Source organism: Gadus chalcogrammus, chromosome 19, assembly GCF_026213295.1.
Source record: "Gadus chalcogrammus isolate NIFS_2021 chromosome 19, NIFS_Gcha_1.0, whole genome shotgun sequence".
NCBI classification, from domain to species: Eukaryota; Metazoa; Chordata; class Actinopteri; order Gadiformes; family Gadidae; genus Gadus; species Gadus chalcogrammus.
In genome coordinates, this window is record NC_079430.1 from 828,152 (window position 1) to 841,619 (window position 13,468).

Consider the following 13,468-nt stretch of genomic DNA (forward strand, 5'->3'; position numbering starts at 1 on the left):
TTCTGGGATTAGTTTACTCTGTCCACCCAACATGTAAACATGTCTCTTTTCGTCTCTGTTTCCCTTGTCTGTTTCTCCGTCTCTAACCTTCTCTGTCTCCAGGGCTCCAGACTGCGACCAAATGGTCGCATTTTGCGACCAAAATTTGAGAGTGTTCGACCGAATTTTCCATTTGCCCTCTTTTTTTTTACACGTTAAACGTGGAAGGGGCGCGTCAATGAATCCGGAATCTTTAGCGGGCCAATGAGTGTAAGAAGGATAGGGAATGGCCGGTTAATGTGTCGAGGGGGAGGGTCCTAGAGATTATCGAGCGCAAATAAACGTCTGTTCGAAGGAGAAAGATTTCACACAACCTGCTATGTGCGTTTACAACGAGCAAGCAAACTATTGCCTCGTTCTTCCGACCTTCGGCTAGTGTGCCAGTGCAAGTCATTCCTGCACGGGTCTTATTTTACAAACCCTGCATCCGCCCGTACCCGCAATACTACAAACCGCATCAGACCTGTGTTCCGACAGTAGCCCGACCAGACCCGCTATGAATTGATATCAACACCCGACCCGCACCTGATGGAAAATTAGAAACATTAAACGTGAATTACACTATCTGGTGTTTGGCTTGGTGCTTTAGATTGTTGTGCAAAAAAAGCACATCATCCGCTGTTGACGGTTTTAGTTGACTCCTCCGCTCCTGATTAACATATCCAGCACCGGTGAAGTCTCTCTCGCAGTCGCAAAACCCGCGCCCGACCCGCGCTGTTTAGGCGTCCGACCCGACTCGTTTCATCCAAATTGTGCGGGTCACCCGAACCAGTGCAGGACTCAGCTTCAGGTGCCAAAAAGGGCTTTTCACACGGGAGGCGTTTGTCGGGCCTGATAATGCATTCTCAATGGAGAGGCGAGCGGGCAGAGTCAAGCGGCACGACAAGGGGGCGCACTCCCGTGAAACTGTCGCTTCCGTACTTGTCGAACGCATGCATGCTCAAACCTGGAATCCGTTGGGATAGATGAGAATCACAATAAAATGTGACACTGAATTTGATCTATTATCAAAATAGTTATTAGTATTATTAGTTATTATTGCTGTTTCTTCCACCTCTTTTTTCATTCTCTTTGTCTCCCCACCTCTCCGCTCCTTTCTCACGTTGGTGTGGTTGATTGTTTCTACTTATCTTTGTTTCCTTCTCTTTCTGGTCGTTCCCTATTTAGTTTTCATCCATCTTTTTGTTACGATTCATTAAGGAGCAGGCAGGGGTCAGAGCTTCTTGTTCAAGGAGACCTATAGGTAGACTGAGAACAATTGTTTCATTTATTCATTTTCTTATTTGCTTAATCCTTCTTTCTTTCCTTGAGTCTGTCCTTCTGCCTTTCTGTCTCTCTCGTTTACTCTGTCATTCCTTTACCTCTGCTTTCATCCCTTCCTCTCTTCCCGCTTGGTTTTGCAGTGTGTACGTGTGTGCTTCTGACCCAATCTCTAGAGAGCTAGACGGCCAATCACCGTCACCGAGTGTCTCCCCCTGACAGATGTTCAACTCCAAGTCTCCTCCTCTCAGCTCAACTCCAAATCACCATCCTTTCCTCTCTGCTCTCCCTCCGCATTCCTCACCTTTCCTTTCATCTTCTCCCACCCTTCCTCCCCCTTCCTCTTCCCCCTCCCCTCTGCTCAGAATCTCTTCTCTCTTTCAACCAGCTATCTTCTCCCCCCCTCCTCTCCCTTCTCCCCTTTGCTCAGCATCTCTTCCTCTCTTTCCACCAAACACCCTCTTCTCCCCTCCCCCCTCAGCTCCTCTCCCCCCTCTTCCCTTCCCCTATCCTCTCCTCTCATCTCAGATTCCATCTGTCTGCTCCCCACGTCCCCTTCTCTTTGACCTCCGAGTCCTTCTGCAGTGTTCCCCTCTTCCCTCTCCTCTGCTCGCTGTGACAGGGCCTGAAACGCAGCCTGTTCAGACCACCATTGATTACACTTCAATCTACCTTTATTTGTTATGCCCTGGTTCATGATAAGTTTCATATATGAAAACGTGAATATATTCGATAGTTGGAAATACTGTCAATTGGTACTATTTTGTCCTAAATGGCAATGCAACAATGGTAGATTATTGTCTTACATGATGACTTCTTATCGTAAGTAGCAGGGAAAAAGATATCTTCCTCTATTCCAGCAGGAATTGAATGATTGAATGATAGTAGTTTGGTAAGTTTGTTTAAACTCCAAACACAGCCAACCAGTGGATCAGACGTCATTAGTAGCCGGAAGGGGTATGGCCTGGTGGATATGATCAGAGTCTAGAGGACAGAAAGTGAAACCTCACCGAAGATCAGAGAACAGCAAATTCTAAGCCTGGTTCTGCTGGTCTATGAAGGTGTTGATCAGCCAATAAGAGCAGAGTACAGGAGGTTCTAACCTCGGCTCTGCTGGTCTATGCAGGTGTTGATCAGCCAATAAGAGCAGAGCACAGGAGGTTCTGACCTTGTCCCCCCCCTCGCCCCCAACAGGTGCGTACACGGGACACAGCTGCCCCAATCGGGGCCTTCATGTGGCCCCTGCACTGGTCCATGTGGCTGGGCATCTTCGTGTCGCTGCACGTCACCGCAGTCTTCCTCACTCTGTACGAGTGGCAGAGCCCCTTCGGCATGACCCCCCGCGGACGCAACCGCCAGCGCGTCTTCTCCTTCTCCTCCGCCCTCAACGTGTGCTACGCCATCCTGTTTGGACGCACCGTGGCCATCAAGCCGCCCAAGTGCTGGACGGGCCGACTGCTGATGAACCTGTGGGCCATCTTCTGCCTGTTCTGCCTGTCCACCTACACCGCCAACCTGGCCGCCGTCATGGTGGGCGAGAAGACCTACGAGCAGCTGTCCGGCATCCACGACCCCAAGGTGTGTACATTCTGCACTGCAGGACGTACCGCACGGACATGTCTGCCATTTAACAGACGGACCAGCATCTAGACATGTATACATATAAACACAGATACACACACACAAAGGCTGCTGCTGAGAGGAATGTTTATGATTTGCAGTAAATCTGTGGTTGAAGAAGAGTATTTTTCATTTCGGATTTCATATTTCAATTAAGGTTTTGTGGACCCATACAGTTGCACTTTATGTGACACCAAACTATATTAAAAGTTGAAGAGTTTGTTACCCTAAACACAGTGCAACAAGGAGTGACACCTCAACAAAACTAACACAGTGTAACCATGAGTGACACCTGAACAAAACTAACAGTGTGATCAGGAGTGACACCTGAACAACACTAACACAGTGTGATCAGGAGTGACACCTGAACAACTCTAACACAGTGAAATCAGGAGTGACACCTGAACAACAATGACACAGTATAAACAGGAGTGATACCTGAATACTGACGCAGTGAAATCAGGAGTGACACCTGAATACCGAGAGGGTGGAATTAGGAGTGACAGCAAAACAACACTAGCACAATGTAATCAGGATCTTCACCTGAACAACATTAACAAAATGTTAACAGGAGTGACTTCTGAATACTGACACAGTGGATGCCATCAGCAACTGGATGACACAGAACTTTCTCAAACTAAACCATAACAAAACAAAAGCCATTCTCATTGCCACACCAGTCATGTTGAAAAAACGTAAACACTCTCAGTTATCCATCCCCGGCTTTTTCACCAACACCACCTCTGAAGTTAAAAACCTTGGTGTCATTATAGATTCCACCATCTCATCACATAAAAAACGTCACCAAAACAGCTTTCTTTCACCTCAAAAACATTTCCAAACTCCGCCCCTCACTTAATCCCACCACTGCTGAGATTCATGCCTTCATATCCTCCAGACAAGACTACTGCAATGCCCTTCTCTTCGTTACTTAACATACTACAATGCGTACAAAATTCCGCTGCAAGAGTTCTCACCTGCACTAGGCCCTGGCAACGCATCACTCCCATCCTCCACCATCAACACTGGCTCCCTTTGGAATACCGTATTCAATTTAAAATCATTCTCCTTGCTTTCAAAGCACAACATAATCTTGCACCTTCCTATCTTTCTAACCTCCTGACCCCCTACCAACAACCTTGGTAGGGGGTCGTTTTTTCCCTCAAATTCTGTAAAAGTCATACTGAAGCCTATACCGTTAGTCGAAAACTCTTGACATTTTCAGGTATGGTTACCATTAACCCCCACTAACCATAAACCCAAATTTGTGGCCCCCAAAGGTGGCGCTATTGTAAAAAAAACATGTATTAGGCTTATTTCTCCTCACCAGATTGAACTGGACTCAAAATTCGTTCATAATATTAATCTCTAGAATCAGATGCATCTATAAAACCCGGGTCTTATGCCCTAAAAATGTTTACTTTTCCCACAATTTCATATTAAAGCCAAACATGAAAATAAGTTTCACAGTCTACAAAAATAATCAGAAAATTCACCAAAATCGCCACGTAAAATCTTTAGACCAAGCCCCATAAAAATCATCAAACAGAATTTGTTTTATTTAGTACCATTTGAGAAATATTGGTCAATAAAGTTGGAGCAGTTAGCCCATTTTTCTTATATGACCATTATTCTATTGTATAAAAAAACCTATGACTATTATTAGGTGGATACCAATACCCCTCTCTACCCATATTCCCAAATTGTGGTACTGCACCCAAAGGTAGCGGTATTTAAAACAATTATGAACTAGCCTTATTTCTCGTTACGAGATTTACCTGGACTAAAATTCTTTCATCATATTAATCTCTAAAACTCTAAAAATGTTTTTTCCCACAATTTCATAGAAAATCCAAATGTCCACAGATAGCCATACGGCTATCATTAGGTGGATACCATGAACAGTGCAAATGTTCAGATCTGTACTCTTTTAAGAAAGCCCTTAAGTCTCTTGGGAAATGTGTGGTTGGAGTTTTCGTGATGTTGTGTGCTGATTAATAGACATTTTCAACATGTGAATGAGGCTTCATGAAGTTCAGAAATGTTAGTGGTTCAATTGGATAATGCCTTGTACTGGTGATCCTTAGGTTGAGTGTTCGAATCCCGATTAGAGCATTATGAACAAGCTGAACATGACATTCTGTCATTGCCACTCATTTAAGAAACACATTATTGAACAGCACCTGAAATTCATCAGGCAATCAACATTCCGGCTCATTAGTTTCCAAGAATCTGACTACCAAGACACAGTGTGGCATTAAGGGGAACTTCTTCGTTAACCATTTTTCCTTCATAATGAACTCTGTCACATTTATGTTTCTTCCGTTACCGACAAATGTTTAATTTCCCAAGAATTTAAACGATTTTTCAGGTATTTGCTTTAAAGAAAGCCCTTCATTCATTTGAGAAATGTTTGCCTGGAGTTTTTCTGGATGTTGTGGGCTTATCAATAGACATTTTCAACATGTGAACAAGGCTACTTTTCAGGTTTGTCAGTGGCTCATTGGGATAATGCCTTGTACTGGTGATCCTGACCCTGCGTTCACACCAAAAGATGCAAAAAGTTGACGCGCGTCGTGATCCCATTCAAAGTGAATGTAGAGACGCGTTGCTGCTTTACTGCCGATGCATTTGCTGCCGAGAAAACGGGCAGCAAAACTTGATTTGACGCGCGTCAAAATCTGATTTGCGGCGCGGCATGCCCGTGCCCGCTGCCGGGCACGGGCGAAGGGCGCGTTCACGTATTTTGCGGCGCGTCAAATGCTGCTCGAGTTGAAATATTTCAACTTTTGACGCGCCGCAAACCTTTGACGCGCCGCAAAACTTGATTTGACGCGCCGCAAAACTCAGGCGTCAACGCGTTCGGGCAGCAAATGCATCTTTTGGTGTGAACGCAGGGTTAGTTTGAGAGTTTGAATCCCGATTAGAGCATGCTGAACATTGTATTCTGCTTTTGCTCTGCAGCTCACCTGAAAGCAGAGGCACAGTATTGCATTAAGTGGAACATCTTTCCTTCATATTTATGTCATATTTATATATCTTCCATTTGTGTGCGCTTGACTTGTCATTTTGCTCGGACCCCGTTAATCACTACTTGCGGTTATATTTATTATTATTATTAGTTGAATCAGGAGTGACACCTAAATACTGAGACAGTATAATCAGGAGTGACACCTGAATACTGACACAGTGTAAACCGGAGTCACACCTGAATACTGACACAGTGGAATCAGGAGTGACACCTGAATACTGACACAGTGGAATCAGGAGTTACACCTGAATACTGACACAGTGGAATCAGGAGTTACACCTGAATACTGACAGTGTATTCAGGAGTTACACCTGAATACTGACAGTGTAAACCAGAGTGACACCATATCTGACTCAATGTCCCATAGCTGCACCACCCATCCCAGGGGTTCCGCTTCGCCACGGTACGGGAGAGCAGTGCAGAGGACTACCTGAAGAAGAGCTTCCCTGAGATGCACGAGTACATGAGGAGATACAACGCCCCGGCCACGCCCGCTGGCATCAGCAGCCTCAAGTAAGACTCCTATAAAGAACAGGGTTCTCCCTCAGGAGGGGAAAGGGACGCCTGCGCAACCCAGCTACATTACAGACGCCATGTTAAATCTCAGTGGGCGGTCGCCTCGTAGACATTTAGGGGGGTTGACATTTTACCCCATTTCATTTCTGAAAAGTTCAATTGGTTAAAACACATGTTTCATTTGAATAAAGCTTCAAAAAGCAAAACAACAATATCAAAGGTAAGCTCTGTGTTAGTCGGGGGCGGGGCCGGTGTGACTCTCATAGGAAACACGACCCACTAAAGTGCCTTTGAACGTATGGGGGGTAATTCAAATGATCATGAAACAAAATGGGGGTTTGTGCATTGTGCAAAGTTTCAATGATATTTAACCGCAGCACTCGTGCCATTCAAGAGCAGGTGGAGAAAGAACGCATGCACTATTCTGGCTGCCGCCAAGAAGAAAAAAAAAAAACATCGTAGCTGGAGTCTATTACCTAATTACTAGAGCTGGGTAAAAATATCGATTGATCAATTGACTGCAATTTATTTGTTCTCGATTACATTTTGATTCAGAATTTTTGGCAAAATCGATTATTTCCATAATAAAAAAAGAAAACAAGAAGAAAAGAAAAAAAGAAGCGTACTCAGTCATTGTAATCTAGAAGCGAGTATGCCTAAATGTACATGCCCTTCTGCATTTGTCCATGTTATGATTATTACTTTCATGCTTTAAGTTTAGCTCAGGAACAATACAATACAATACTCTTCTGCCTGCCGACTCCTGTGCACACAGATACAACTCAGAGCAGGTCTGTTGAATATCAAACATCTCTTTCTAACATTAACCAAACAATATTGACACTACATCAGTATAATATTAACAACTTTTGGATATTTTTCACCCCTTGTTTAAACTCTATAAAATATATACGTTATAAAATATATACGTTAACATTTATATACACACAGAATGTGTGTGGGGGATTAAATGTATGTCCATATATATAAGCATTTATTATATATACATATATATATTATCGATACATATATACAGTATGTATATGCATATTAGACAACCGCAGTCCTGACAGCATAGAGAACCTCAAGCAAGACTGCACACACACGTCACCTGTCATCTACAGCTGCTTCACATTCAACACACAACATGCCGAGAGGAAGAGAGCAGCAGAGAGAGAGAGAGAGAGAGAGAGAGAGAGAGAGAGAGAGAGAGAGAGAGAGAGAGAGACTGAAGCACTACGTTGTGATTAAGCCCATATATATATAATCACATAATCACAATATTTATATATATACCATATTTCTAATAGTTCAGACACTATCTATCTCTCCATACAGATGGACAGTAATCAACAATATTTATCTCAGCTGCTGTCGACATGACATGAAGGGTTTCACTAGACTTTATAAGTCTGGCCCTAACCTTACAGGACAACAAACCCCACCTCATAACCTTTAAAGGAACAAATCAGAGGGATCCATTCTTCAATGGATGGTTAGGAGGACAGTAGATTCACCACTGAACTCCACACACCATCAGATCTCTGCTCTATGTGTTAACAATCTAGACTCCTTGGAGATTCCATGGAAATTCAATGGGAGGGTTTCTATATCACAGCTGGGTGGGCGATGGAATGCAGAAAAAAGAATGACGTGTCAGGTTTCATAGTCTCCAACAACCGTAGTAGGTTTCCTCAACCCAACAAACCAATATAGCCGCTGATGAAAAAGGTCTATGATGACAGCAGAAGCTTCCAATAACAATGATAACACGCTTTGTGGATGTTTGTGTGTGGGTGCATGTGTCCGTGTGTGTGTGTGTGTGTGTGTGTGTGTGTGTGTGTGTGTGTGTGTGTGTGTGTGTGTGTGTGTGTGTGTGTGTGTGTGTGTGTGTGTGTGTGTGTGTGTGTCTCAGGGAAGACCCCCAGAAGCTGGATGCCTTCATCATGGATAAGGCTCTGCTGGACTACGAGGTCTCTATCGACGCCGAGTGTAAGACCCTCACTGTGGGGAAACCCTTCGCTATAGAAGGTGAGGCTCAACAAGTCCACGCAATAACACAACACACACACATTTAATACAATGCAGACACATACATAGACACATTTTAATACAATACACACAGTACACAGACACATTAATATAAAAGACACACACAAACTTATACAATACAATACAGCCACACATGTATACACACACACACACACACACACACACACACACACACACACACACACACACACACACACACACACACACACACACACACACACACACACACAGATTATTGTGAGCGAGAGGCACGTTTGATGGCAGCGGCAAGGAGACGCAGCAAGGCAGGGGCTGCAGACCCATACTTCTTATCACATCTAGATGGCCGCTCATCTCCCGACAAAACGCTTTTGGCAGCTACCACATCAAACCCTTTCTCTTTTGATAAATGCTACATAACCGCGATCTGGCAAGAAATCCACAGCGTGCTTTTATACAGGGTTCCCGCGGATCCTTAAAAAGTCTTAAATTCATAAATCTAAAAATAAGGCCATAAATAGCATTAAAAAGTCTTAAATCCATCTTTCAAACATGGTAAGTAGGATTTTATGATTGTTATTAGTCTCAAATCTAAAGAATAATAGGTAACATTTTTTTTTATATAAATGAAGAGCAGTAATGTTGCGCAATCACGAGAGCGGAACCAACAAATATTTGTTTGCGGCCGTGACTCTCAGAGCAGATGCACATCGTTCAGGTAGCAGTAGCAGCATGAGTAGCAGTTGGCCCGGATCATGGGAAAGTGTAAATTCCACGAAATTTGGCTATCCGACAAGGATTTTTCTGCCTGGCTGAAACCGGTACCCGGCAATTTATATGAGGCACGGTGTATTTTGTGCAAGAAATGTTTCAAGCTCGGCACGATGGGAAGGAAAGCAAATGGATTCCCACATGCAGAGTGCGAAACACAAAGCCTCAACATCAAGCTGTCAACAAATGCCAGGTATTTCCCAGTTCTGTTCTGCTCTCGTTTCTACTGTGCCTCCACCCCCATCTCCGATATCAACAACCGGGACTGCAGCAACAAATATCCGGACAATGTTAGGTTGCACGCCAATGAGGAAAGCAGAGTTACTGGATCTTTGTGTGTGGTTGATCTCCTATCACCACAACTTGCTCGGACTCTATGCCATTTACTCATCTGTTTTGCGTAATGGTCCTGCCATGATCAACCAACGTAATCACAAAAAAATGCGGGAACTCACCTCTCTACCACGGAAGATCCACATCAACTAACTTCAACCTCTCGTCAGTTACCCTTGCATTGATATCATCATCCCTATCCAATAGAAGGCAGTGTTTGAAAGTCAAATATGCCTGCATCAGCTCCTTGAAGTGCACAATGGGTGTACCTCAAGGATCTGTGTAAGGCCCACTACTTTTTACTTTATCTTGGTGTACTACTAGATTCAAATCACAGCTTTCAAAAAACACATCCAGACAATGATCAAAACTATTAAAGATAACATAGCAAATTTTAGACGGATTATATCCGATCTATCTACAGAGGTTGCTTAGATATTTCTACATGCCCTCATTTTTTCACAAATCTCATACTGTATCACCTGCTGGGGACAGGATAGTCCAAAAACAATCAGGCCTTTAGAATCCTTGTACAGCCTCTGAAAATCTTTGACAAGAATCCACTAAGATATCAACACTGTGACATACTACACAAACACAATCTATTCACTTTTGAAAATGTCAGACTATTTTTTAATCTATGTACAGTTTACAAATTTACAAGGTCTTGGCTCCCCCCTATGCGCAAGTTTTTCTGTTACCGTGGCTCTGTAAGGTCCACTAGAATAGCTTCCATACATAACTGCACTGCAGTTATGTATGCCTGCACTGTACCCTTTCGCCATTCAGCATTTGGGCAGGCAGCCTTCTCTGTTAAAACTGTTACACAATGGAACACTATTCAAGACAAAAAAAAAGTTTGTTTGGTGTCTTTAAAGCTTATCAAAAAAATCACTTAAAACTCTCAAAACAATGCAGCCACCATCTTTGTTAGTGTGGTAGATAAATCACATTTAACACTGCAACAACATAAGAGAGATCGAGAAGTCTGAAGTATGAAAGATAAAGAACTAGTAAGAACAAAACAACTTAAGACAAGCTTTTTTTGCTCCCATCTTTTGAAGCGTATGCGTCCTTTGAGACCCCCTTTGATATATAATAGACCCCAAGGTACAGCTTACTTAAATATTGTCGACTCAGTCACCCATTGCATCACACAGGAAGGCAGAGGCAGATGGCTGCCGAAGGCTTGAGTGGTTTGTCAGGCTCCACTCAAACCCTCTTTTACTTAGTTACCTTGTTTTTAATTGGCAGCTTAGTCGTTGCATTTTGTCGAAGAACTAAGGGCACTAGAAAAAACAGACGCCAATTACACATCGAACAGAAAGATGAAAGAAACTTTTGCGCACAATTGCTCTGCTGTTGGCTTTTGCTGTGGATGCTACCACCACCTAGCCCACCTTGTAACAAAACCAAACAAAAGGACCAAGCCGACAAACAGCAGGTAAACATGAATGAAACACAGACACTGAACTCTTTCGGGTACGGACATTTTACAATCTACTTGATTACAAACCAACTTGACCTCCCCCACTGCGGAAAGCCAAGTAAACAAAACAACTCTGTCACTCACCTGGACTCCAAACAATTTAAATACCGCGGACGTCGTGTCATGTTGGGGAAATTATAGAAACGGAGAAGAGACCTTCGCCACAGTTTCAATGTTCTGCTTATCCTGATTCTTCTGGCTGGGGACGTGCAATTAAACCCTGGCCCATCTACGAGCCTTCCTCTGGATGGTGCAGCTGGTAGACCGCTCAGGTGCAAGCCGCGTTCTGGTTCGGGAATGGACGCATTCGCCGGGTCAGCGGGGGTTTCACACGACAGCGGTAACGTCGCCCGATCAGCAAGAAAACAGCGAGAACTCAGATTCTTTCAGACTGTAAACCACGCAAGAGTAATCTGGGAACCGACATCTAAACCAAAGGGCATTCTGGGCGCACATTTGAACATTCGGAGTCTATTGCCAAAACATGAACAAATTCAACATCTGTTAACAGATTCCAACTTGGATTTCCTTGCTCTGACTGAAACGTGGTTGCATAGAAACATTCCAACTAGTTTGATCGACGTCCCCGGCTACACCTGTCATAGAAAGGACAGGGTTGACAGGGGTGGGGGGGTACTAATCTATGTGAGAGACTATTGGAAATGTAACAAAGTGAAACTGGATACATCTCTAGAATGTGTGGCTATAAATGTTGTTTTATCTCTGAAGATGAATTTTAATATTGTTGTTTTGTATAATCCACCATCCCATGGGGTTTCATTTTATGATGACTTAGACATAATTTTTAAACATGTGAAAAGCCACAATGAATCTATTTTTCTTGGTGATTTTAATATCAACTGGCTAGAGAAAAGCCATATGATCAAACTAAAAAGGCTACTACAAAAACATAGCCTACAGCAAATGGTAAAGGGCCCAACAAGGGTTACTCGAACAAGTAAAACTATGATAGATTTGATTGTCACTAACAGACCTGAGCGGATCACAAGAGTGTACAATCTTCTAACAGGGCTCTCTGACCATAATATGATATTGGTTGCTCGAAAACTCACCAAACAGCGCTTCCAACAATTTGCAAACAAAAGCAAACCAGGGAACCAGGTAATCCCCAAAAATAAAATAGTCGAAGTAAAAAATGATCTTAATAACACAGACTGGAATAGTGTAACACAATCCAGCAATTTAGAAAACTGCTGTAATTCCCTGATGAAAATTTTAACAAAAATAACTGAGAAATACACTAGGATATCTAAGCAGAAACCAAAAAAGGTTTCTTTACCATGGTTTGGGAATGATATCCGCCAGTTATTGAAAAAAAGGGATTATGCACTGAAAAAAGCATTGCTCTCTAAAACCAATACTGATCATCTTATTTTTAAAGGACTGAGAAATGCAGTAGTCAGAGAACTGCGCAAAGCAAAAACGGCCTATTTTATGCAATTAATAGAGGAGTCTGAAGGGAACAGCACTGCATTATGGAAGCACCTGAACAGCCTAACTAAACTTAAACCTAGTCAACAAAAAATAATTACAGAACTAGAAGTGAATGGTGTTAATAGCACAGATAACTCAGCTATAGCAAATTAATTTAATAACTTTTTTAAAAGGTCAGTAGAGGAGCTAGCAGAGAATTTTGAACAAGCAATCTTATCCCTGCCCACAAATTCAGAGCCCTCAAAGCTCTTCCATATTAAGGAGGTAAGTCAGGAACAAACACTTAAAATCATTAACAAACTAAATGCTTCTAAAGCAAAGGACGCGTTTGGATTTGATACAGCCTTCATTAAAACTCATTGTTCTGTCCTGGTGAAACCCATAACACACTTAGTAAATCTCTCCATCAGAGTTGGCAAATTTCCACAAAGCTGGAAACAAGCTATTATAACACCGATTTTTAAGGCGGGTGCAAAAGACCAGGCTTGTAACTATAGACCAATCTCTATACTGCCTGCTCTTTCCAAGATCTTAGAAAAGGCTGTTACAGAGCAATTAACAGACCATCTTGAGAGTAATGGTCTCATTAACAATAAACAGTTTGGTTTTAGACTAGGATACTCAACAGAACCGGCGAACTGCTACCTCACAGAGAATATCAAGAGTAGTCTGGACAGAGGTAATGTTGTGGGGGCTGTATTCATAGACCTTAAAAAGGCCTTTGACACCGTCAACCATAACATACTTCTAAACAAGCTCTGCACTTTTAATATGTCAAAACCCGCCATAAGCTGGTTTGCTTCATACTTGGAGCATAGGGAGCAGAGGGTCAGGATAAACTCTGAGCTATCACTGCCATTAGCTGCAAACTTAGGTATTCCGCAGGGATCGATTTTGGGGCCTCTGCTCTTCAGTCTCTACAT

General features: G+C 42.9%; 1 protein-coding gene across 1 annotated transcript in view; it reads left to right on the forward strand.

Moving 5' to 3' along the window:
• grin3a (glutamate receptor, ionotropic, N-methyl-D-aspartate 3A) overlaps window positions 1–13,468 on the forward strand; it is a 78,024-nt gene that overhangs the window by 19,845 nt on the left and 44,711 nt on the right. The window contains exons 4-6 of the mRNA XM_056578922.1: window positions 2,494–2,877; window positions 6,318–6,463; window positions 8,382–8,497. Of these exons, the coding sequence (XP_056434897.1) occupies window positions 2,494–2,877; window positions 6,318–6,463; window positions 8,382–8,497 (646 nt within the window). The remainder of the gene's footprint in view (window positions 1–2,493; window positions 2,878–6,317; window positions 6,464–8,381; window positions 8,498–13,468) is intronic.